A 27,301-nucleotide genomic window follows, 5' to 3' on the forward strand; every position below is an offset into this window, starting at 1 on the left:
CAAGCCTGGCTGCTAGTATAGCAAGCTATGTGTCAACTTCACTGATATATATTTAACTTTTAGTTCTGTTTTAAAGGACTCAGGAGGCCAAATAGTAAAAAAACGTAAATACCTGCATGGTATTTTAACCTCCCTGGCGGTATGAATTGTGCGGCCGCGGGAGGCTAGCTATATGCTTCCCCCCTCCCTGCGGCGTCCCCACGTACCTTCAGATCGCCGCCGGCACCGCTTGCCCATAAGGAAATCCCGTTCTGAACGGGATTTCCTTGAGGGCTTCCCCCGTCGCCATGGCCATTCAACAGAAATCTATTGAGCATTGATTGAACCAGAGCATTATACTGCTTGGTGCCGTGCAACGTTATGTGGTCATCAGTCCCTAATTGCTTGTGACCCACTCCCTTGCATGGAAAATTGGATCACACTATCCAGTGTAAAATGGGCACCAGGGCCCATGGCTCTACAGCTGTGCCGCTGCACATAGTATATAAACACATGACTAGGGTAGCTTGCTGAGCAGAGCATGCACTACAATGTGGGTCGCTGCACTCCTGAGTATAGCACATTCTATTGGTGAGAAAACACTTTACAAATGTTAATTCAATTCCAATAATTTAAAACATCCTGTTCAGGATTTGGGATCGATGATCAGTGAAACCAAGCAGAAATACTTGCTGTCAATTTTTAATGGCCCAAGTTCACGCTGCATAACATTTACGCATAGCTCCCAACTGTCCCTATTTTGGAAGGACAGTCCCTCTTTGGGATCCAAATCCCTTTGTCCCTCTTTCAGGACTGATGTACACAGGCCCGGTTATAGTAACAGTGGGGCCCCCCGACAGACCCCCTTGACCAAAAAGCAGCATTAGGGGCCCTTTGTTTCAGCCAAATTTCCCTCCAGGACCCCTGAGCCAGCTACGCCCCATATCATACCCCAACTGTGCCCTCGGGCCCCTGCAATGGCTCCAGCAGAGTCTTGCCTTTCCCAGCTGGCGAGCTCCTCTGTCAGTCCTTCTTTGCTCCATTGCAGGGTCTCCGGGGAGCACAGGTAAGTTGGGGGAGAGACACCTTGGGGGCTCTGGGGCAATTGCCCCATTTGCCTCTATGGAAGTGCCTGCCCTGGATGTACAGATTTGTGTAAATATATGTATTTTTCTCCTAAAAAAAAGGTTTTAAATTGACTCTAAACTTTATTCACATTCTTTAAATGAATATATTTCTTACTTTCAAATGTTATTATGAAGTAGAATGAATGATAATTGAAAGGACCAGCATGTTTTGAATGATAAAACTATATATTCGCTTATGAATTGTTTGGGATATGTGTGACTAGGGGTGTGGCTGGTTGTGGCTAGAGATGTGGCAGGGGAATGTCATAAATTGTCCCTCTTTTTTAAGAGCAAGATGTATTAAATCAGGATGATACCATTTATTGGCTAACTAAAATTAATAAGAATAAGCAAGCTTTCGGCTTTGCAACCTTCGTCGGGCTTAAAGAGAACCCGAGGTGGGTTTGAAGAATGTTATCTGCATACAGAGGCTGGATCTGCCTATACAGCCCAGCCTCTGTTGCTATCTCAAACCCCCCTAAAGTCCCCCTGCACTCTGCAATCCCTCATAAATAACAGTCGTGCTGCTGACAAACAGCTTGTCAGAGCTGGCTGTGTTTATCTCTATAGTGTCAGTCTGCTGCTCTCCCCGCCTCCTGCAGAACTCCAGTCCCCGCCTGCATCCCTTCCCTCCCTGCTGATTGGAGGGAAGGGACGGGGGCAGGGACCGGAGCTATGCAGGAGGCGGGGGAGCAGCTGAGACTGACACTACAGATGTAAACACAGCCTCACAGCACGGCTGTGATTTATGAGGGATTGCAGAGTGCAGGGGGACCTTAGTGGGGTTTGGGATAGCAACAGAGGCTCGGCTGTATAGGCAGATCCAGCCTCTGTATGCAGATAACATTCTTTAAACACACCTCGGGTTTTCTTTAAATCCTCTTTGCCTGCAGGCTGATGGTACAGACAGCTATATACATGCAACATCAAAAGGGGATACATAGATTTTTTTTTCAAGCATAAATACATGTCATTAAGATGCCTTAAGTGAAACATAACATCTAAATGGGGTGGGAGGTTGTTAGCTGAGATAAGAATCCTTGTTTACACCAGGGGTCCCCAACCACCGGGCCGCGGCCCACTGCCGGTCCGTTGGCAGTTTCCAGCTGGGCCGCGGCGGGTCTGTCATCTCCCCCCCCCCGCGGCCGCCACTCCTGACCTGTTACCATATGAGAGGCGGCCACTTCCGGATTCCCCCCCCAGGCGCCGCTCTCCTTCATCCAGCATCTCCGATAACATCAGCAAAGACGCGCTGCTGTAGGAGGGAAGGAGGCGGGGAAGCAGTTTCCATGGTAGCAGCGATGCATATCACCGCTACAGGAAGCCGCTGCCCCGCCTCCTTCCTTCCTACAGCAGCGCGTCATTGCTGATGTTATCGGAGATGCTGGATGAAGGAGAGCGGCGCCTGGGGGGGAATCCGGAAGCGGCCACCGCTCATAAGGTAACAGGACAGGAGCGGCGGCCGCGGGGGGGGGGGGGGGGGGGGGATGTTAGATGACAGAGTGGGCACTTTACTAGCTATACCTGGGCACTTTACTAGCTATACCTGGGCACTTTACTAGCTATACCTGGGCACTTTACTAGCTATACCTGGGCACTTTACTAGCTATAGCTGGGCACTATACTAGCCATGCTGGGCACTATACTAGCCATACTGGGGCACTATACTAGCCATGCTGGGCACTATACTAGCCATACTGGGCACTATACTAGCCATGCTGGGTACTATACTAGCCATACTGGGCACTATACTAGCCATGCTGGGCACTATACTAGCCATACTGGGCACTATACTAGCCATGCTGGGCACTATACTAGCCATACTGGGGCACTATACTAGCTATACTGGGCACTATACTAGCTATACTGGGCACTATACTAGCCATAATACTGGGGCACTATACTAGCCATGCTGGGCACTATACTAGCCATACTGGGGCACTATACTAGCCATGCTGGGCACTATACTAGCCATACTGGGCACTATACTAGCCATGCTGGGCACTATATTAGCCATACTGGGGCACTATACTAGCTATACTGGGCACTATACTAGCCATACTGGGGCACTACCTACCCATACTGGACAATATATTAGCTATACTGGTCACTATACTAGCTATACTGGGGCACTATACTAGCCATACTGGGGCAACTAAACTCCCTATACTGGGGCAACTAAACTCCCTATACTGGGGCAACTATGCTAGCTATGCCGTCGCATTGATATACATGCTGCTTCCGGCTAAACCGGAAGCAGCGTGTGTATCAGCGTATGCAGAGAGGAGACTGGCGGCTAGTGAGCGGCGATTGGAACCAGGTAGGTGAGTAGTTTAGTACAGGCTTCCCTGTGCATTGCTCTCTGCAGTCGGGAGGCGGGAGCACGGAGGGCAGCCCTGGGAGAGGTCGGGCTGCCCTCCCCGCGGCTCTCCCCTGCATTGGGGGAGACTGGGGGGCACCTACCTAATCTAACCTATACTGGGGGGCAGCTACCTATCTAACCTAATACTAGGGGGCACCTACCTAATCTAACTAATACTGGGGGGCAGCTACCTATCTAACCTATACTGGGGGGAGCTACCTATCTAACCTATACTGGGGGGCAGCTACCTATCTAACCTATACTGGGGGGGCAGCTACCTATCTAACCTATACTGGGGGCACCTACCTAATCTAACCTGTACTGGGCAGCAGCTACCTATCTAACCTATACTGGGGTGCAGCTACCTATCTAACCTATACTGGGGGGCACCTACCTAATCTAACCTATACTGGGGGGCAGCTACTGAGCTACCTAATCTAACCTATGCTGGGGGGTAGCTACTTATCTAACCTATACTGGGGGCAGCTACCTATCTAACCTATAATGGGGGCACCTACCTAATCTAACCTATACTGGGCAGCAGCTACCTATCTAACCTATACTGGGGGGCAGCTACCTATCTAACCTATGCTGGGGCACCTACCTAATCTAAACTATACTGGGGGGCAGCTACCTATCTAACCTTTGCTGGGGGGCACCTACCTAATCTAACCTATACTGGGGGGAACCTACCTATCTAACCTATACCGGGGGGCAGCTACCTATCTAACCTACACTGGAGGCACCTACCAATCTAACCTATACTGGGGGCAGCTACCTATGTAATCTATACTGGGGCACCTACCTATCTAACCTGTATTGGGGGCACCTACCTACCTACCTAGCTAGCCGATACTGGTGGCAACTATACTGGCTACCTATATTGGAGGCACCTACCTATCTAACCAATGCTGGGGGCAACTATTCTTGCTACCTATATTAGCCCACTGCCTTACTGTTACAGTTACAGTTACATTACAGTTACCCCCACCCATGTGATGTCATGTCCACACCCATTTTTTTTTGCCGCAGCGCGCCTACGTAAACACCCTAGCTACGCCACTGCAACTGTGAGTTCAGATTTGGTATCGTTAATAGTGTGCCTGTGTCCATTCATACGTTTGCGCAGAGCTTGACCAGTTTCTCCCACATACATAACATTGGGGCACTAGCACACATGGGGCCTGATTCACAAAGCGGTGATAACTCAGTTATCACGCCTAAAAGACTTTAGGCGTGATAACCTTTGCACCGCTGAGTTAGCACCGTTTTGTGCTCTTTATCGCGCGCAAAGTCCAGCGCGCGCAATTGCGCAACTACGCGCGCAGCGCCCATAGGGTTTAATGGGCGCATCGCACGCACTGCACCGTGCGCCGCGCGATTGCGTGCACAAAATTTCGCGCGAGTTTCATTTTATCGCGCCTAAACTGAGTTTAGGGGTGATAAAGGGCTTTTCACAGGCGTGCAAATACTTGCACCGCTTTGTGAATCAGGCCCCTGGGCTTGATTCACTTGATTCATAAAGCGGTGCTGTTAGCACGCCTGTGAAAACTCCCTTAGCACGTCTAAACGAGCTTTTCGCGCGCAAAACTTTACGCACGTAAAACTTTATGCGCGCACTGCACAGAGCGCAGGGCGCTCCGCGCGAAGTGCTCATTAAAGCCTATGGGACTTAGCGCACGCATAGGACTTTGCGCGCGCTAATCTGGTGCTAACCTACTTACCACCCTGGTTAGCACGTCTAAAGACTTTAGAGACGTGCTAAGTAGGTTAGCATAGCTTTGTGAATCAAGCCCATGATCAGCTATACCAGATTGGTGGATCCACAGGAAAATGTGCCAACAGATCTCCACCAATGCACTTCTACTTTTGAACACCAGGGGGCAGCCGTGCCTCACCCAGGATGGATCCTCCTGCTAAGCCAGTCCCCTTTTGTTTTGTTTTTATTATGTTTCCGGATGTACCCGTTCTGTATTCAGCTAATCGTCCTGTCATACAGAACCTGCCTGTTCCAAAGAAAGTGGAGGCCAGCAGTGTAGACTGTCAGGTATGCTGTAATATTTCTCTGATAGTAGCTAATGCTTCTGTATGTGACTTTTTTTTATTATAGTGCTTTCTCCTCCTGGATTACACATACCAGTGATATAAATGTCATAGTCAAACATAGATATGAAAGATAAAGAGGCATTTTATCATCAGTAATAATGCAGTTATGTTTTAGTGTATTCTGTGTTATGATTGTGCCCCTTACCCGGCCATGATGCATCAGTAGTAGATCCTGAAAATTCTGTACTGAAGCGTATAGTGCTGTTGCTACATGAGCTGTTTGGGTGACCACCTGTTACGCTCATAATATCTCCCAGCCTGGTGCGGGCCAAGATGGTAGCTGACTTGCATGTGTTGGGTAAAGTGGGCAAATCAGGAAAGCATTCTCTGCATGCTGGAAGCTAAATGCATTCTGCAAACCTGACTTCAGGACAGTAAATGTGGGGAGAATGTCTATGGAGACAGAAGGCTGTGGTTCCTACAGAGCCTTCCCTTTCTTCTGTCTGTCCCCTCATTACGTACAGCGCTGTCAACTCCCCCCCCCCCCCCCCCAGCTATTCAACCAACTGGCGGAATACACCTCCTTGAGCCCTTGAAAGGACTCCTGTTCCCAATGTGCCCGAAGATGGGTGGCTCTGAGGGCTCACAGAGGCGGCGCATTGAAACGGGGGTGACGGCGCTGGAACGAGGGGACCAAGCAGGGACCTGGAAGGCTCTATAGGATTGTCCATAGGTGAGTATCTTTTTTTTTAATTATTATTTGCTTCATATTTACTTTAACCTTTTAGCAGCTTCAAACGAGTGTGTGGGAGTAAGAAGCTATATTTACCTACTCCGGGCGGCTACTTCTCTTCCTCCACTGGCGGCTCTGTCATCTCGGCAGGTCTTCTGGGTCCCGGTCACTTCTGATCACATGATATGACATGTGATCGGGATCCAGCAGACCATGCCACCATTACAGCGCCACCCCTCTTCCATCACCGGGGGGCGCTGCACTGCTGACGCGGTCTCCTGTATATCACATATCATGTGATTGGAACTGAGGAGACCAGCTGTGAGTACGTTGTCGCAGGAATACAATACAATACAATAACATTTGTAAAGCGCTTTTCTCCCATAGGACTCAAAGCGCATGTCAGAAGAAGAAGCCGATTGGACAGGTACGTATCGGCTCTTCCTGCCTCCACCCCTACCCTGCCGCCACCCCTAACTCGCCACCACATACCCTGCTGAGCCTGCCAGGCTAGGCAATTTTACTTTATTTGGTTGCTAAGGGTTTAAAGGAACACCTGAAGTGAGAGGCATACATAGGCTGCCATATTTATTTCTTTTTAAACAATACCAGTTGCCTGGCAGCCCTGCTGATGTTTCACGCATCAGTAGTGTTTGAATCACATACCTGAAACAAGCATGCAGCAAATGCATTCAAACTTAAAGTGTACCTGAGGCGTCACAAAGTAAAAAAAGTAAATACTTACCTAGGTAAGGTAATTACTACCTCCTGAGGTAAGTATTTCCTATTTTATCTTTGTGACACATTGGGTTCTCTTTCAAAAGCCCCTACACATGCCTGATTTAAGTCGGCTGAGGCGTCTCCTGAACATGACTGAGACCCAGACGGAGACCCCAGCATGATGTCATCACTGGGACTTTTAAGTCGATTGATCACAACGCTAAACATAGCCTTCAGGGATTGTCATGTTAATCCCCCTCCTGGCTAAAAGCCAAACAGGAAGATGAGGCTCTCTAGCACTCACTTCCTGTGGCCGAAATAAGAAATGTGCGGAAGTGTATTAAAAAAAAACCCACTTCCACGCATGCTCGCTGCAATGTGAAAAAGGTAAAAAAAAACCTGCGTGGCCATAAACTTACATGACTTCCTGTCCGCCACACACCGCCGCATGTGTAGCCCAAAATCGCACGGATGCTCTAGCGTTAGATGAGCCACTTCCAATGCATCCAGTGTAAAAGGCCCCATAGACTTAGTAAAAGGCCCCATAGCATCACCCTGCGGTAAAAAAGGGTAATGCACCACAATCAAAAAGTCTTAGTTTGAAAGGGGCCTTAGGGCATCTCGGGGAACAGAACAGTGGGGATCTGGAGTGAGAAGACCCTCTTTAGTGTTAGGGGATGGGTAAAAAGTAAAAGAAAAGTCGCAGTATAGACAGCTCATTAACCAGCTAATTGATTGATGGCTACAGATTGGATAGGCCAGAATTATTTTCTGTTGTGGATCAGTGGAGATATGCATTGCTGTTTCTCATACCTGATTATTGTGTTATTCTTGCAACTCTTGCAGAATGTTGAAGGCTGTCATCGTCCTGTGCGGGACCGTCCTATGTGCGCTGGGTGCTAGCATTGACCAGTACCAACCTGAACAGATTCATCTGTCGTACACTGGTGAGTACGGTTCACACAGCTGGCTCTTTAGCAGAAACTGCAGTGCAGAGGAAGTTAATGTCTTTGTAATTAAAATGGTAAAAATGTAGACCAAATTGAAAAAGAACCAGAATGACACTATGACAGTTCCCCCTCTTTTTTTTGTACCCAATGCAGCAACAGATGACTACTTCTTTAAAGGAGACCAAAGCCAAAAATACTATGAGAAACGGCGGGGGGTAGGGGGGGGGGGGCAGCAGGTATGTACGGTGAGCTGTCCTGATGCCCACCGCTCCCCCATCTTTCCTCTGTTCCTCTTCTTTGTCAGTTAATTACCCCAGGCACCCTCTTCCTTGTCGCTGGAGTCGGGCATCAGTACGCAGGTGCTGGCCCGGCTGCATGACATCACGATTACGGCACGCGCAGAGCGCTTCAGCCTGGGGTCGTGCGCTGGGGTTTATGCACTCTTATGGACTGTTATGCTGGGAATACACCATTAGATAGTTCAGCAGCTAGATGTTCGATAGATAATTTCCGACATGTCCGATCTTATTTTCCATAATTTTTTACTGATCGATTTCTCATAGAAGTGATTGGAAATTGATAAGAAAAAATAGAAAAAATCGATCAGAAAATCGATCGATAATAAGACGGGACAGTAAATCGACTGAAAAAATCGACTCATCGTGTATTCCCAGCATTATAGTTAAAAGACCAGATAACCATGTAGAACACAGTGATGGCAATTTCTATGATTTTCAATGGGAAGTAAATGTTTGTCGGCTTAATTTCATGAACCTGCCCTAAAACACGATCCTGGTGCAGATTGAGACCTTCTTCTCTCTCTCACATATAGGACCGACTTCTATGACCGTGACCTGGACGACCTTCAGCTGGACCCCCTCTGTGGTAGAGTTCAGTCGTCTTCCAGGACCTCCGTCCTTCAATCTCACAGCTTATGGTGAGAGCTCGCTGTTCATAGATGGAGGACCGATGAGGAGGAAGATGTTTATTCACCGGGTGACTCTGAAGGACGTGATTCCTGGCCAGAGATATGGTGAGACAAGCTGGCTTATCACTGCCTCTCCTTTATATAATGGGGCAGTGGTGCTTTTCATGTGGCTAGGTTGGAATTCAGTGGCCTGTTACTATTACAAATATTTTTCAATTATAAATTTGCCTTCTTAAAATGGAGGGTATGTGCAATAAATTCAGCTTTAAGGACAACTGGATCGAAAAGGATATGGAATATTTATTTCCTTTTAAAGGGGACCTGAACTCAGATCTCCTCTCTGCTCTAAAAGATACACAACAGCATAATAACCTTTAAACAGAAAAACACTTCTTTGTTACAGCTGATACAATTCTTAAAATAATTTTGCAGTGTTTCTACTTCCTGATTCATGGAAGCAGACATATTGTTTACAGCCTGTACTTTCAAATGGGCTAATCTGCCATCTCTGCCATAGGCAGTCATGTGACACGGGAGAGATCAGATTGTCTTGTTGTGATTATACACAAATGGGGGGGGGGGGGGGGATTAGACAGGCTTAACTTTCCCCGTTTTTCTTCTGTCCTGTGCAAGAGTTCAGATCCACTTTAAACAATACCAGTTGCCTGACAGCCCTGTTGATGTATTTGGCTGCAGTAGTGTCTGAATAACACCGGCAACAAGCATGCAGCTAATCTTGTCAGATCTGACAATAATGTCAGAAACACCTGATCTGCTGCATGCTTGTTCAGGGGCTATGGCTAAAAGTATTAGAGGCTGAGGATAAGCAGGGCTGCGCGCAACTGATATTGCTCAAAGGGAAATAAATATGGCAGCCTTCGTATCCCTCTCGCTTCAGTTATCCTTTAAGCGAGCAAGTAAGATCTCCCATAATGCATCACTGCCGAAAAATGCAAATAATCTCTGATAAATATTCAAATAAACACATGCAGAACTGCCGGTGTATAGTGGGCCTATAGCTTATTCATTTTTCAGAGCCATGCAAGTCAAGACCTGTTATTGCACATTATAATCTCTGTATCCAAATAAGCATTTGTCTAATCAAATAATGTCGCACTGGGACAGTCTAACCATACACAGGCAGAAGTTATGAGAAAACGATCTTTTGGTTAGTGAAATATTGAGCGTGGATCATATTTGTATGTATATGTGAGCAACCCTAAGGCCCCGTTCACACTGCACGCGTTTCCAGCCGCGTTTTGGAAACGCATGCGGGAGGCTGACACGCGCGACATCAGACAGTGCATAGAGTGCACTGTCTGATGTTCACACTGCATGCGTTCCGGACCCGTGCGGTTCGGGAACGCATGATGAGATCAGCCACGCAACGCACACAAACGCGGATGGCATGTGTTCGCATGCGTTGCGTTCTGCACGCATGGCCATCCGCGTTTGTAATGTGAACGGGGCCTAAGTCACACAAGAAGCTCACTCACCAGATGATGGAGTTGCAAAGCTATAAGGGTCAATAGACCTCAGGGATATTTAACAGCAGCCCCTCGCCTCTAATCGACTCCAGATTGTCATGCAATGTCCATACTCCTCAAAATAAAATATTGAGGCCCATAGTGTGAAACCGTATGACAAATGTATTAACCACTGGAGAACCAGCAGTCTCTGGCCCCTTAATGGACCTCAGTCACGAAAATCTTAACATTTAAAATACATGTTAACATATACAAATGAGAAGTACGTTTCTTCCAGAGTAAAATGAGTCATACATTGCTTTTCTCCTATGTTGCTGTCACTTACAGTAAGTAGTAGAAATCTGACAGAACCGACAGATTTTGGACCAGCCCATCTCCTCATAGGGGGTTCTCACGGTTTTCTTTATTTTTAAAAGCACTTAGTGAATGGCAGTTGCTCCGTCCAACTGCAAAAAAAGTGTTGGGTGAGCAGGAAGGCTGACCAGCATCTTTGTATAAATCTTTTTCAGGGAGTGTCTTTATAAAGAATAAAGGCCATGCTGAGAATCCTTCATGAAGAGATGGTAATGTCAGATTTCTACTACCTACTGTAAGTGACAGCAACATAGGAGAAAAGTCATTTATGGCTCATTTTACTCTGGAAGAAATGCACTTCTTATTTGTATGTGTTTTAAATTAGATTTTCGCGACAGTTCCTCTTTAAGGACCAGAGACTGTTGGTACAAAAATGTGGCTCACAGGCATCACTCTGCATGGACCTGTTGCTCTCTCTCTCTCTCCATTTGTGATGCTCACCTGTTGCTGAGGCCCACTCACTCTGCCGTTGCTATGACAGCAGAGCTCTGTGAGCCGGTCAGGAGCTGATTCCATTGGCTCCTTACCCTATGATCACTGTGAGCTCATTTTACTATGGAAGAAACATACGTCTTATTTGTATGTATTTACATGTATTTTACATTTTTTCAGGATAAGGGTCCTTTAACCACCTCACAACTGAGGGGTTTTACCCCTTGAGCACCAGAGCAATTTTTACCTTTCAGCGCTCATTCCATTCATTCGCCAATAACTTTATCACTACGGATCAATGAAATGAACTATATCTTGTTTTTCCCACCACCAATTAGGTTTTCTTTGGGTGGTACATTATGCTAAGAATTATATTATTCTAAAAAAATTTTAATGGGAAAATAAGAAAAAAATGGGAAAAAAATCATTATTTTTCAGTTTTCAGCCATTATAGTTTTTTTAAAAAAAATGCATGCTACCGTAATTAAAAGCTGCATAATTTATTTGCCCATTTGTACCGGTTATTACACCGTTGCAATTATGTCTCTATCACAATGTCTGGTGCCAATATTTTATTTGGAAATAAAGGTGCATAATTTAAAAGATAACAGTAATATACCCTTTTGACATACATATTAAAAAAAAAAGTTTAGACCTTAAGGTAACTATTTATGTATTTGTTTATTATTGTCATTTTTTTTATTATACAAAAAAAAAATTGGTACCTTGGGGAGAGTGCAGAAGGGAAGGGCTTAGTTTTAAAGAGTAAAATCAATTCTCTATTTCTATCTGATGATCATATAAAAGGAATACTAAAAAGGCAATGCATAACTTTAAAAATCAATCTTACTTTTTTATTGCAGAGATTAATCCTCATGTCCCCAGCTCCTTAGTACGTAGCCAGTAATCAGCCGCAAAAGAGAAGTTGCAGTGCAGGCTGGGGTGGGGGGAGTTTCTGCACAGACACAGCTAGTTCAGCCTGATTGGCTGCAGCCTGTGTCACTCTCACTCCTTTTCCTCTCATTGGCTGCCTACCATGACTGTCTGTGTCTGCCTCCTCCCCACACTCCAGCCCGACAGTTATCTCCGCTGATTCATGTGGGCAGTCACTGCCACCACCGCATCGCATCCATGGGGACCCCCGTCCCTGCTACCATTTCCTTAGGGACTCCCTGCATTTACAATCAACGCTTGCTATTGGTGTGGGGAGGAGGGGGGAGTAAGGGAGGAAATGAATTCACCATTGGCTTCAGCTGGAGGGAGTAAAGATGGCCCCTGCCAGCGAACAGAATTCTCTCTATTTACCTTTTTTTATTTTATTAAGTTCACTGAAATCAACACTTGGACCGTGCAAAACACATGTTATGTAAGTGGAACTAGTATTTATCTACTTATATATGTCGTTTTTTTATCTGGCATAGTATGGCTGACAGCTCCTCTTTAAAGGGGAACTGAAGAGAGAGGTATATGGAGGCTGTCATGTTTATTTCCTTTTAGACAATACCAGTTGCCTGGCAGCCCTGCTGATCCTCTGCCTCTAATACTATTAGCCATAGCCCCTGAACAAGCATGCAGCAGATCAGGTGTTTCAGTGGTTCAGACTTATAAGTCTGATCTGACAAGACTAGCTGCATGCTTGTTTCTGGTTTTAATCAGATACTACTGCAGAGAAATAGACCAGCAGGGCTGCCAGGCAACTGGTATTGATTAAAAGGAAATAAACATGACAGCCTCCATATACCTCTCTCTTCAGTTCCCCTTTAAATGTCAAAAAAGGCTTTTAATGAAAAAATAAGTTTGTTGACGTACTTTTAGTATTTGGCCACAAGATGTACTCAGTAATTTTTTTAATGCGTCCTGTAAGCGTACTATGTATGCTTACGTACTGTGGATTTTGAAACTTTTTTTTTTTTCAGAATGATTGTGCGGCTTCTCATAGAAGCTGTCGATCATTGCTACCGGGACTTAGATCAATGAATTGGAACTGTGTTCCCATTCATCGATCTCCGGGCGAGCGGGTGGCAACGAGAACGAGCGTGGACAGCGGCAGTGGCGGCGGGGATACCTATATCTACGCCCCAGGCGTTGAAGTAAAGTCTAATATTGTAGCAAGGAAAAAATTGTCTTAGTTTATACTTTTATATCGGCCCTGTTCCTTGCCATCTTGTAACACATTCTTTTTTCTTACCCCTCAGTTTACCACTGTGGCAGTTCACTAGGCTGGAGCCCTGAGTTCTACTTCCGGGGGCTCAGGTATGACTCATTGTGGGGTCCTCGTTTGGCTGTGTTTGGGGATATGGGGAATGAGAACGCTCAGTCTCTGTCCCGACTACAGAAGGACACACAGATGGACATGTATGATGCTATTCTGCATGTGGGTAAGTACATGTATTTGTGAACAAGTGGAGAGAATGGAGGTCTGTTGTAGCAGAGCAGGCGTAGATCTAGGATGAGTAGAAGAAGTGTGTGTGTGTGTGTGGGGGGGGGGGGGGGGGGTGAACAGCCAACCAGAGATTGCTGAGGTGGAGATGAGATTGGATGAACTGAGAGTGGTAACCAGTATTTTCCTTTCGTACTTTTGAAAAAAACTGCAGCATTTTATTTTCACAAAACTTATTTTATGCATTATTAATTCAAGGTAAAGTTAAGTTAAATACAGATATAGAAACTGTTCGATCTTAGACTTTAGAGAGAGACTGATGTCTAATTAAAAAAAACAAAACAGATGCTTACCTAAGGAGTGGGAAGGCTCTGGGTCCTATAGAGCCTTCCCATTCTCTTCCCGTTCCCCGTGTTCCCCCCGTAGGTTCCCTGGCCTGAACGGTCGTAGACCGCTCTCCTCCGGATTAAGGAGACTTCGGCAGTGTTTTCAGAAGCACTTGGGCTTCCGAAAATAGGCCGCCCTGTACTGGGCACGCGCGAGCGCCCTTTCTCAGGCATTCGCACGTGTGCAGTACAGAGCCGCCTGTCTTTGGAAGCCCAAGTGCTTCTACAATCCTGGCCAAAGGTTTTGAGACTGTCAAAAATATGAGGTTTCACAAAGTTTGCTGCTAAACTGCTTTTAGATCTCTGTTTCAGTTGTTTATGTGATGTACTGAAATATAATTATAAGCACTTCATATGTTTCAAAGGCTTTTATTGACAATTACATGAGATTTATGCAAAGAGTCCGTATTTGCAGTGTTGGCCCATTCTTTTTCAGGACCTCTGCAATTCGACTGGGCATGCTTTTAATCAACTTCTGGGGAAAATCCTGACTGATAGCAACCCATTCTTTCATAATCACTTCTTTGAGTTCCGCAGAATTAGTTGGTTTTTGTTTGTCCTCCCGCCTCTTGAGGAATTACCACAAGTTCTCAATGGGATTAAGATCTGGGGAGTTTCCAGGCCATGGACCCAAAATTTCAACATTTTGGTCCCCGAGTCACTTAGTTATCTATTTTGCCTTATGACACGGTGCTCCATCGTGCTGGAAAATGCATTGTTCTTCGCCAAACTGAAGAAGTTGCAGTTGGAGGGTGTTTTGGTACCATTCTTTATTCATGGCTGTGTTTTTTGGCAAAATTGTGAGTGAGCCCACTCCCTTGGAGAAGCAGCCCCACACATGAATAGTCTCAGGATGCTTTACTGTTGGCATGACACAGGACTGATGGTAGCGCTCACCTTTGCTTCTCCTGACAAGCCTTTTTCCAGATGCCCCAAACAATCGGAAAGGGGCATCATCGGAGAATATGACTTTGCCCCAATCCTCAGCAGTCCATTCACCATACTTTCTGCAGAAGATCAATCTGTCCCTGATTTTTTTTGGGAGAGAAGTGGCTTCTTTGCTGCCCTTCTTGATACCAGGCCATCATCCAAAGTCTTCACTTCACTGTGCGTGCAGATGCGCTCACACCTGCCTTCTGCCATTCCTGAGCAACCACTGCACTGGTTGCACTCCGATCCCGCAGCTGAATCCTCTTTGGGAGACAACTTTCTTGGACGCCCTAAAGCCTTTTTAACAAGGATTGAACCTCTTTCCTTGAAGTTCTTGATCCTATAAATTGTTGATTTAGGTGCAATCTTAGTAGCCACAATATCCTTGCCTGTGAATCCATTTTTATGCAACGCAATGATGGCTGCATGCGGTTCTTTGCTGGTCACCATAGTTAACAATGTAAGATCAATGATTTCAAGCATCACCCTCCTTTTAACATGTCAAGTCTGCCATTCTAACTCAATCAGCCTGACATAATGATCTCCAGACTTGCTTGTCAACATTCTCACCTGAGTTAACAAGACAATTACTGAAATGATCTCAGCAGGTCCTTTAAAGGGAGGGTTCACGGAAAATAAAAATACTAATCCACTTACCTGGGGCTTCCTCCAGCCCGTGGCAGGCAGGACGTGTCCTCAACACCGCTCCGGAGGCTCCTGGTCTTCTCCGGTGGCTCACCCGACCTGGCCAGGCCGGCTTCCAGGTCGGGCTCTAACGTGCATCTCACGTGGTCGCGCTGACGTCATCGGATGTCCTCCAGGCTGTACTGCACAGGCACAGTAGTTCTGCGCCTGCACAGTACAACCTGGAGGACGTCTGATGAAGTCAGTGCGACCGCGTGAGACGCACATTGGAGCGCACAAGAGCCAGACCTGGAAGCCGGCCTGGCCAGGTCGGGTGAGACACCAGAGAAGACCGGGAGCCTCCGGAGTGGTGTCGAGGGCACGTCCTGCCTGACACGGGCTGGAGGAAACCCCAGGTAAGTGGATCAGTATTTTTTTTTTTTATCTCTCTCCGTGGATCCTTCCTTTAATAACAGCAATGAAATGCAGTGGAAAGGTTTTTGGGGATTCAGTTAATTTTCATGGCAAAGAAGGACTATGCAATTCATCTGAACACTCTTCATAACATTCTGGAGTACATGCAAATTGCTATTATAAAAACTTAAGCACCAACTTTTCTACTTTCCAATATTTTTGACATTCTCAAAACTTTTGGCCAGGACTGTAAAGACTGCCGAAGTCTCTTGTGGTAGGAGATTTAAACTGTGAAGCCTGCTGGGAACAAGGACACCGGGAAGGCTCACAGGACCCTGAGCCATCCCTCTCCTTAGGTAAGGGCCTGTTTCCACTACACGCAGAATCTGGATGTAGAAAAACTGACTCCAATGAATGCCTATGGGCCTGTTTCCACTAAACGCGATTTGTCTGATGTAGATTTTCCATAGGCATTCATTGGAGTCAGTTTTCTGCATCCAGAATCTGCGTGTAGTGGAAATAGGCCCTCAGTATCTGTTCTTTGTTTTAAATTAGACTTCAGATTCACAGGCAGTACGTCCAGGTCACGGCTTAGCTTCCAATTGGAGGAAGCTGACAGAGGAGGGGAGCCATGTAATGGAGGAGGCGGGGAAGGCAATGTGGGGAAGACGGTGGATCTCAGAAATTGACAAGCTGCCAGATAAACAGCAGGCTACAGACAATCAGATTGTCGCCAGCCTGGAGCTATTTTTCAGGTGTGTGTGTGTGGGGGTGGGGGTGGGGGGACTGGAGGCGGCACCAGAAGGACACAGAGGCATCTAATTGTGCAGAGAACATGCCTCTGTGTCCTATCATCTTTAGTAAAAAAACGCCTCGGGTTCTCTTTAAGTTTACATGTGTAGATAAAATATATCTTTTTATGATTTTTACCTGGTGCTCCCCTTTAAGTTTAATAGTTTGCGAAGAGTACGGGGTGTGTCTGTGTGCAGTTCTTCATATCTGTGTATTATATAAGGAAAATGAGGAAGTCTCTTGATCCCGCTGTCTGACTGCGGTCAGTGTCACATGTATCTTGGGCAATTCCTTTACAGTCTTTGTTTTCTGTTGCAGGAGATTTTGCCTATGATATGGATAAGGTGAGCATTCTTGTTGTTGTAATAGTTATGACATAGTTATAATGCAGTCGGAGCAGATGGACAATACTGCAGTATTTATACTTACCTGGGACTTACTCCAGTCGCATGTGGTCCGTGGGCTCCATCGCCATCCTCTCCGTTGTCCTGTGATCCCTTCAGAAAATTTTGCTAGTTGCTGCCAGTCATGCGCTTCTGCGCATGCGCAGCCCGGCATCGTCATGTGCAGAAGAGCGTGACTGGTGAGATGACCACCGGACAACAGAGCAGCCGGGAGGATGGCAAGGGAGCCCAAGGACCACATAAAGCTGCAGGAAGTCAGCATCCAGACTGTGGGCCATTGGACGTTATGTTTAACAAGCTAGATTTAGGTGTTCCCGTTCCATAGCAGATGCATTTATTTTATCCACATTGGTTTGAGAAATATTATTGCTATCTGCTTAATTTCATATTTACCTAAGTAATTTTGGTTAGCGTGCACTGCTGGGCTGCACAGGAACTGCATAGACTACTTACTATGCTCTGGTGATGGAATATTGATAATGGTCAGTAAACAGATTTATTGGTAAATACATATATTCACATAAGTTCTGGCCTCTTTCAGGATGACGCACGGGTGGGAGATGAGTTCATGCGTCAGATTGAATCAGTGGCAGCCTATGTCCCATATATGACCTGTCCTGGGAACCATGAAGAGGCCTAGTAAGTGGCATTTCCTGTATTTCCTGTATTAGTATGTTTGCTCTCCAAATGGCCAAATGACTTCTGTATATCTCAAGCATTCAAGTGAATGCCTCTGCTGCATTCCAGTGATTCATCATTAAAGGAAACCTGAGACAAATAATAAGAATTTATACGTACCTTCCTCCACTCCCCTTGCGGCCAATGGCTCCCTCACCACGTCCTTCTGAGCGGCCTTAATCCTCCACTTTCCATCCTGGTAAATCCTACAGTCGGCACATAGTGCACATGCGCTGCTAGGCCGCATGCGCTCCCGCCCATCGTGCTCCCGTCGCCAGGAGTGTTCTGCGGCTGCGATAGTACTGTGCAGATGCACAATGCTCCCAGCAATGGGAGCATGATGGGGACATGGCCGGGCCGCACATGCACTTTACATGTCGACTGGCGGCAACAGAAAGAATTGCTGGCACCAAAAAAAGGAGGATTGAGGTGGTCCTGGAGGACGGTGAGTTTCACCACCAAACACATGATCTGACCATTAAGCCATTCATTGATCGCTGGGCTAACAGCCGTCGGCGGGAGCGTGCGGGGCCCGCAGAAGTGCGCGCAGCCTATCTGGACGAGAATGTCCATCCAGATAGGCTTAAGTTGTTAACGGAATGTAGTTAAATGCAAAAATGGACGGTAAGTGCGTCCTGTGTTATCAATAGGATGCGTTTACACTGTCAAACAGAATGCAACTGCACAACACACGCTGGACTACAAATGCAAAATGCCGACTTGCTGCATTTTTTGGCAGATGCATCACAAAACATTGACTATTAACATAAATCAGATGCAGTACAAGCCTATGGGAAAAGACAGTGTCCGTTCCCACTAGGCTTCCCGCCGCACAAAAAATGCTAACTGTCCCGTTTAAGTTTTGCACCGCCGTCCTGGTTTGTCCCTTCCCCACTCGTCCCGGTGACCAGGAAATATAGGGCTTCCTGTTGGTTTGCAAAAGAATCAATGGGAATCCTTTTGACCCAGAGATAATTCTCATTGATTCATGTGGACCAATGAGAATCTTTCCTGTTGCTTGGAAGAATTCACATGTTGTTTTTTTATACAAACCAACAGGAAGCTCCATGCTGTGGCAATGAGCGAGGATGGCGAAAAAAGTGACAAAAGAACTGGTGGATCGGAGGCATCGCAAATGCAGCAACCAGCGTGAACGGCACCAGTGCATCTGCTCTGGTCCTGAGTGGATGCGCTTCCCGCGCAGTTTACGCATATGCTGCATTTGCGCTATAGTGTGTCTTCACTGTGCCTTGACAAAGGGGAACCTGCAAGGCCCCAAAATGATTGTTGATTTAACAATCAGATGATGTGTTTATTGATGGAACACAGTTCCTGAACAAAGTTTTGAATAAGCGCCATGTTGGGGTCTTGAAATTTGTCACGCTTTTCTGTATGCATTTTGTAATGAACAGAAAATTGATTATGGCCCTGACATGCTGTTCTTTTCTCATTTTCCTTTCGAAATTTTCCTGTCTTGTCCAACCTTAACCCATTCTCGTTCCGTCGTTTTCACTTGAGCAATGTTCACCTCCCATTCATTAGCCTATAACTTTATCACTACTTATCACAATGAACTGATCTATATCTTGTTTTTTCCACCACCAATTAGGCTTTCTTTGGGGGGTACATTTTGCTAAGAGTCACTTTACCGTAAATACATTTTAACAGGAAGAATAAGAAAAAAACGGAAAAAATTCATTATTTCTCAGTTTTCAGCCACTATAGTTTTAAAATAATACATGCCTCCATAATTAAAACTCACGTATTGTATTTGCCCATATGACCCGGTTATTACACCGTTGAAATTATGTCCCTATCACAATGTATGGCAACAATATTTTATTTGGAAATAAAGTTGCATTTTTTACGTTTTGCATCTATCACTATTTACAAGTTTAAAATAAAAAAAATATAGAAATATTTCATCTTTACATTGATATTTAAAAAGTTTAGACCCTTAGGTAAATATTTACATGTTTTTTTTTATTGTAATGTTTTTGATTTTTTTTTTTTATATTAAACATTTTATTTGGGTAGTTTTGGGAGGGTGGGATGTAAACAATAGGTTTATAATGTAAATGTGTGTTGATTTTTATTTTTTTTACTTTTAGTTGTAGTTTTACTTTTTGGCCACAAGAGGGCGGCCATGAGTTTGTTTACATGACATCACTCTAAGCGTAACATACGCTTAGAGAGACGCATGAGGACGCTACAGCCAGAAAAAGCAAAGCCCAATTCACTGATTACCTGGCTAACGAACCGCGGGCAGGGAGCGCGCTTGCACGCGCGCGATCGGCCGGGGGAGCGCGAATGGATCTTGGACGTAGTTTCTACGTCCAGGAACTAAAATAGGTTAACCACACTCGCAGTTCCTCTATGACTAACCTTACCTGTACCTTTTTAAAGAGACTCTGTAACAAAATTTTCAGCCTTATTTCTTCTATCCTGTAAGTTCCTATACCTGTTCTAATGTGCTCTGGATTACTGCAGCTTTTTCTAGTTGCACTGTCTCTGTAATATAACTATTTTTATTTCCTTTGTCAGGCTTTGTCGACACAGAGAGGAATGCTGCCTCTGCTGTGATAGGGAGAAGTTATGCATGCCCTCTGCATGCACACACACACATACATCACTTCCTGGTTAGCGGCCATTTTTTTGTAAACACTGCCTAAAACTGGCGATTAAAAGCCAGGATTGCGGCGGGGAGTGGTGGAAACGGCAAAGAGGAATCCAGGAGATCACAGTGACTTGATTGGTATGTTTTTTATTGTACAAATTGGACAGTACAGATTCTCTTTAAACAATCCTTAACCCTGACCTCTCTACCAATCTTTCATTAATCATATCCTCATCCAATACTTTCCTCTAACGCTATCTGATAAACTTAGCTTTACTCTGACCCACTCCTCTTGAGGACCTCACGCTAAGGTCACTTAACCCTAAATCCCAGAAACTTTGCAAACACTGCAACATTTTAATAGATACCCAGTGGAATTGAGATTGCCAAAGCTTGTTGTCTTGGTGGCCGCACCCAGATGATTCAGGACTAAAAAGCATGACTGCCTTGACCACTTGATTATATGTTCCATATGTTCCATGGTGCTATGATTAAGTTACCTGGCTGTGTGGATTTTAACCTAACTCAATAAAGTTGGACTATCTTTTTGCTACGGACATCGTGCGGAATCTCTCTCTTCTCATTTGCTATTATATGTTCCATAACCACAGCAATTCAAGGAATCACATTGTTTTGAAATAGAATTGACAGCCACATTTGGGACATACAATAGTATTTGTCTGGATTTCAGGTTAAAAGCAGAAGAATACAAATGAACCCTTTGGGAGAAATCAAAAACTTCTCCCTAGAAAAGCTTCCTTGTGGCGCGAGTCCGTCCCTTCCTCCCATAGGTGTCTTCTTCCCTCACTGTCTCTGTGAAAGCAGTGAAGAGTCTTCAACAACCCGAAGTGAGAAGAATATGGAGGCTCCCATATTTATTTCCTTTTAAACCAGGATGTCAAACTGGTCCTACGAGGGCCGAGATCCTCACACATTTTTTACACAGCTCTAATTAGTTGATGGGTCTGAATCAGGAAAGGTGTGGTCCATCAGGTAGAACACATTCCTCTCTTTCTCAGTCCCAGGGCCGGCGCTACCATTAAGGCAAAGGAGGCAGCTGCCCCAGGGCCCCAGAGCTTGTAGGGGCCCCCAGTGGCTACAAGAGGAAAAAAAGATTTTTCAAATCGGCCTTATAGTTTTTGAGAAAATCGATTTTAAAGTTTCAAAGGGAAAAAAAACACATTTAAAAACCTGCCGACTTTAATGGTTAATAACAAATCCACCTTAAATGCTAGAAACCCTAAATTTGCAGGATATGTTAAGGAGATCATTGGGAATAAGAGGGAAAAACAATTTTTCAAAAAGACATTATAGTTTTTGAGAAAATTGATTTTAAAGTTTAGAAGGAAAAAACTATAGTTTTAAATGTGGTAAATGTCACTTTTAGTAGCAAACCTAACGGTAGTGTAATTTTACATGCATCAAACGAAAGCGCAATAAATTTCCTGACAGGGTTTCCAGGGGGTCCATACGCAGCCGCAGTGCTTTGGCCAGGGATCGCTATACAGCCGCAATATGGCTGTATGAAGATCCATGGCATTTTTTCCTATGTTCCCAATTTTTTTTTATGTTTAGAGTGTGGGAATTTTTAAAAAAAAAAAAATTATGTGGGGTCCCCCCTCCTGAAACTTTTTAACCCCTTGTCCCCCATGCAGGCTGGGATAGCCAGAATGTGGAGCTCTGACCAATTGGGACTTCACACCCTGACTATACCAGCTGCAAAAAAGGTCCCCTAATGCCGATTTTTGTTCCGGGGTATATGTTGGGGGGGCCCCCCAGGTTTATTTTGCCCTGGGGCCCCATTGTTGCTTAAACCGGCCCTGCTCAGTCCATCCTAAACCTCGGCATGGATCTGGCCCTCCAGGCCTGGAGTTCGACACCTGTGCAATACCAGTTGTCTGGCAACCCTGCTGATGTATTTGGCTGCAGTAGTGTCTGAATAACACCAGAAACTAGCATGCAGCTAATCTTGTCAGAGCTGACAATAATGTCAGAAACACCTGATCTTCTGCATGCTTGTTCAGGGTCCATGGCTAAAGGTATTAGAGGCAGAGGATCAGCAGGACAGCCAGGCAACTGGTGTTGCTTAAAAGGAAATAAATATGGCAGCCTCCATATCCCTCTCCCTTCAGTTGTCCTTTAACCACTTAAGCCAATCTGGATGGATATATTTGTCCAAAAATCGCCACTCAAAGGCAATCTGGATGAATATATCCATCCAGCAGTGTTGCTGCCCTTGTGCATGCATATCCTCTATTACAGGGGATTGATTGCTGAAGAGGAACCAGTGTTCCCCAGAGGCAAACGATTCCCTGCAAATGAATCAAATGCCTCCAATCAGGAGGTATTTGATTCATGAACTGTGAAATGTAAAACAAAACATCTTGCACTCCCTGGTATCTTCCAGAGAGTAAAATTAAAGTACAAATGGGGAAAAAAACACAATACCCCCTAAATAAAAACGGATTGACCCCCCACCCTGCCCATTAACTAAAAAAATAAAAACATGTTTAAAAAAAAAAATACAAAAAATTACAGTTTAAAAAAAAATACAAAAATAGTTACCTTAGGGACTAAACTTTTTAAATATGTATGTTGTGAAGGTATATTACTATACACCTTATTAAATGAGCCTATATGGGCTTGTAATTAGTGGTGGACGCAAAACTGAAAAAATGCACCTTCATTTCTAAATAAAATATTTGCGCCATACATTGTACTAGGGAAATATTTTAAATGTTGCAATAACCAGGACAAATGGGCAAATAAAATGTGTGGATTTTATCCACAGTAGAACGTTTTATTTTAAAAACTGAAGCTGAAAACTTAGAAATAATTATTTGTTTCCATTTTGTCTTATTATTCCTGTTAAAATGCATTTAGTATAAAATAATTGTTAGCAAAATGTACCACCCAAAGAAAGCCTAATTGGTGGCAAAAAAAACCCAAGTTATAGATCATTTACGTGTGATGAGTAGTGATAAAGTTATTGGCGGATGAATGGGAGGAGCGCTGACAGAGGAAAATTGCATTCGTCCTGAAGGTGAAAACACCTGCGGGCTGAAGTGGTTAATGATGGCCACCACATCCTGCCTCTTCCAATCATTGGCACCGTGGGGAGTTGAGGGGTGTGTCTGCTATCCACTTGTGTTCCCTTGGAGTTGGTATTTACCAAAGGCAATGGCATGAGAGGGAATGATAGGAAGGTAAGAATACCTGGGACCAGCAGACATACCGCTACATACTTTTTACTCTGGAGAATTAACTTGAATAGTTTTAAAGGTAACAAACATTATAATATCTAATATTTAATTATGAAAATAACATTTGTCTTCTTCCCTTTTTTTTTCTAGTAATTTCTCTAATTACCGCATGCGTTTCACCATGCCAGGAAACACGGAGGGCCTGTGGTACAGGTGAGTATAGTGCTCAGCAAAAATGACACATAAATAAATGTCTGGGTCATGTGACTTCTTACCGCCTATTCATCCTTGTTTCCACAGCGGGGGAGGGAGGGAAGCGGCGCCCAGAGGCGCTCCCTGTGTGTAAATGAATCAAAAGTGAGAGGCACAATTATCCTATAAACTAACCAATAGATGTAAATATGCATGGAGCTGGAAGCACCTGTGGGCAGGGGATTAGTGTGGGCGGTACAGTTCTGGGCTGTGGCTTAGTGGTGTGTGTGCGCAGCTGCATCCGCGCATGCTTAAAGGATACCAGCCCACCGTTCCCCATTCTCTTCCAAATGCGAGCTAGTTCTGGGAGGTACTGGCAGCTACTTCTGGGAGGCGAGTCGGGACAAGTGCTGGTCCAGCTGCGTGCATCCTTGATCACGAACCTGCAGAAGTAAGTCATGCGCAGGACACTCCCGTGTGTTGGCGCGCAATGAAGGACGCATGCAGCCCCGCCAGTTCTTGCACACTGCTTCCTGACTCGTCGAGAAGTAGCTGCTAGTGGCCTTTGGGAGGGAGCGGTGGACATAAGGACTGCTTGCTATACATGCCTGCTCCCTCCATTTTTACAATAAGTTTCAGCTCTGGTATCCTATAAGTGTGCACAGAGGCACCTGTGCATAGCTCCCAACTGTCCCTTTTTTCGGAGGGACAGTCCCTTTTTGGGAGCCCTGTCCCTCTGTCCCTCTTTCCCCCTCATTTGTCCCTCTTTCAGGACTTTGTCTCTCTTTCTATGTAAATATATATATTTCTATACTAAAAATGTGCTTGATTGACTCTAAACGTTATTCCTAACCTTTAAATTGATATATTACTCATTTTAAAAGGTTACTATGAAGGAAAATGAACCAGGATAGGAAGCACCAGTGTGGTTTGAGTTATAAAACAACATATTTTTCTTATGAAATCTTTATGGTATGCGTGACTAGAGGCGTGGTAAGGGCATGGTCAGGGGTGTGGCAGGGGCGTGGCTTAAGTGTCCCTTTTTCTCATCTCAAAAAATAGCGAGGTATGCCTGTGGGTGGCGTCTTAGTGTTAGCGCAGTTGTGGGAGATGGTGACTTAGTGTGGGCCACAGCTTAGTGGGGCAGATGTGATTCCTTTGAGAAGGTTTCCTGCCTCCTCCTTCGGTGGCTGAAGCTGTGCTACTACAGGGTCAGTAAATGCACGTGTACTGTTTATTCTCCTACAAGAGTTTCATCAGGTTTGGCAGAAATCTGGCTTTTCACCAGACTGGTTACCAGAGGTCAGCAGACCTGTAGTTGTCAGTGTGCAGAGGAAATCCAGTGATCGGGAGAGTAAGTGATGCAACTCAAGGGGCACGCTTTGAAATTTTGAAATGAAAATGTATTTACCCAAAAGAATAATAAATACAATCTTTAGAGGTACCCCGATCCCTGGATGGCCTCTGCACACTGACTAGTGCAGGTCTGCTAAGCCTTGCAGTCGCAAGCGGAGTTCTGGATGCAAGTCCGGTGAAAAAGCTGACTACTTCTGATCCTGATAATACTCTTGCTGGAGTATAAACAGCACAGGCACATTTGCTGACCCCTGAGTACTGCAGCTTCAGCCGTTGAAGGAGATGAGAGGTTTTTTTTTTGTTTTTTTTTTAAATATTGGTGACTCTCAAGGTGCCCATACATGTGGCGATGATGGACAGATTCAACCAAGAGACAAATCTCTCTCTGATCAAATCTGATTAGAGAGAGTGATATCGCTGCCCATACATCGCAGGCTGATTCACCATCGATTTTCGCATTAAATCTCTTGGGAATCAGCCAAGTCCGCAGCATCCACCGCTTCCCCCCTAGTGTATAAATGTACCCCCCTTGTGTGCATTTATACATTACATGACCTGTGTCACCCACCGCATGGTGCCCATCTGTCTTCAGGACCCCTCTGCTCTGCTATCAGCAGTATACACGCTGCCAAGAAAGAGCTGAGGGCCCTGAAGACAGATGGGTCCTGTGCAGTGGGCGACACAGGACAGGTAATGCATACATGCACACATGAGGGGGTACACTGGGGGAACAACGCCAGGGGTTTCGTCACGTTTGTGCACGTCCTGATATCGCTCGCTGTTACCGCCATGCACCCGATTGACCACGACGGTCCGACATCTTGCAGCATGCCTGATCGATACATTCAACCTATTTTGGGCCGCAATTGGTTGCTTTGTCGATTGGGCATGCTCATGGCGGCACTGATTTTCATCTGATTCGATAATAATTATTGAAACGGATGGTTGATTGTCCACTTAGCCGAGAGATGTATGGGCACCTTCACTTTTGATCCCTTTGCACACAGGGAGCACTTCTGGTCTCCTCTCCTCCTTCCCCTCTTGGGTGACCTGTTTGCAGTGTCTGGCCGGATGGCAGTACACCTGCGTCTTTGACCTGCATGTGGATCACTTGAACTGTTCTCCCTCAGGGGTTTATCCTGCTACACATTACTCTTTCCACAGCTGGGATCTGGGACCTGCTCACATTATCTCCTTCTCCACTGAGGTTTATTTCTACCTGAAATATGGACAGGAACTGGTCGGGGAACAATTTAAATGGCTGCAGAGGGATCTCCAGGTTAGATGATAAGTGTTATATTTTTGTTTCCATCTAAATCACTAAGTTCCCGGTTAAGTCATAGACAACCATTTTTGTAGAGGGACACGAGACCTGAAGGAACAAGGAAGTAAAGTTCAAGGGGAAAATTAAGGGAAGTGTATGTATCAATAACCAGCTTAGTACCAATATATCAGTGTAAGAAATACAGTGCAAAGGGTCAATGATTGCTAGCATATAAATTGACCACCTCCCTCACCGCCTGTTTTTCCTGTTTGGGTCCCAGCTGGGTGACCATCGCTACCTTTGTGTAACAATTAGTTATTTATAATGGCAAGAAGTTTTAAATCAGGATGATACCATTTATTGGCTAACTAAAAATGAATAAGAATAAGCAAGCTTTCGGCCTTGCAGCCTTCGTCGGGCTTATATCCTGTTAGTTTTCAGGCTGGTGGTACAGACAGCTATATACATGCAACATCAAAAGGGAAAACAGATTTTTTTTCAAGCACAAATTCATGTCATAAAGATGAAACAGAACATCTAAATTGGGTGAGAGGTTGTTAGCTGAGATAAGGATCCTTGTTTACTCCATGCTCACAGACCTGCGAGTTGGACTGACACAGAGGCATCGTACATTCTGAGTTCACAAGTTCAGCTATATAGGCTGAGAAAGAGTTCAAATATCATCAGCCTCATACCAATATAAAAAGTTTTTGTCCTTATTCAAGCCCTTGTCCACAGCTTTGAACTAATTTATAAACTTTTTATATCTCACCCCATTTAGATGTTCTGTTTCAATTAAGGCATCTTAATGACATGTATTTATGCTTGAAAAAAATCTGTTTTCCCTTTTGATGTTGCATGTATATAGCTGTCTGTACCACCAGCCTGCAAACTAACAGGATGTAAGCCTGTCGAAGGCTGCAAGGCCGAAAGCTTGCTTATT

The 27,301-nt window shown here is 45.1% G+C and overlaps 1 protein-coding gene across 1 annotated transcript in view; it reads left to right on the top strand.

The window, feature by feature from the left end:
- The first annotated feature begins 5,405 nt into the window (after positions 1-5,405).
- The window catches only part of ACP7 (acid phosphatase 7, tartrate resistant (putative)), a 47,069-nt gene continuing 25,173 nt past the window's right edge, over positions 5,406-27,301 (top strand). Inside the window, exons 1-8 of the mRNA XM_068249450.1 lie at positions 5,406-5,515; positions 7,814-7,914; positions 8,750-8,950; positions 13,314-13,496; positions 16,963-16,988; positions 17,590-17,687; positions 23,697-23,759; positions 26,259-26,373. Of these exons, the coding sequence (XP_068105551.1) occupies positions 7,815-7,914; positions 8,750-8,950; positions 13,314-13,496; positions 16,963-16,988; positions 17,590-17,687; positions 23,697-23,759; positions 26,259-26,373 (786 nt within the window). The 5' untranslated portion in view covers positions 5,406-5,515; position 7,814. The remainder of the gene's footprint in view (positions 5,516-7,813; positions 7,915-8,749; positions 8,951-13,313; positions 13,497-16,962; positions 16,989-17,589; positions 17,688-23,696; positions 23,760-26,258; positions 26,374-27,301) is intronic.

Source organism: Hyperolius riggenbachi, chromosome 8 (genome assembly GCF_040937935.1).
Source record: "Hyperolius riggenbachi isolate aHypRig1 chromosome 8, aHypRig1.pri, whole genome shotgun sequence".
NCBI lineage: Eukaryota > Metazoa > Chordata > Amphibia > Anura > Hyperoliidae > Hyperolius > Hyperolius riggenbachi.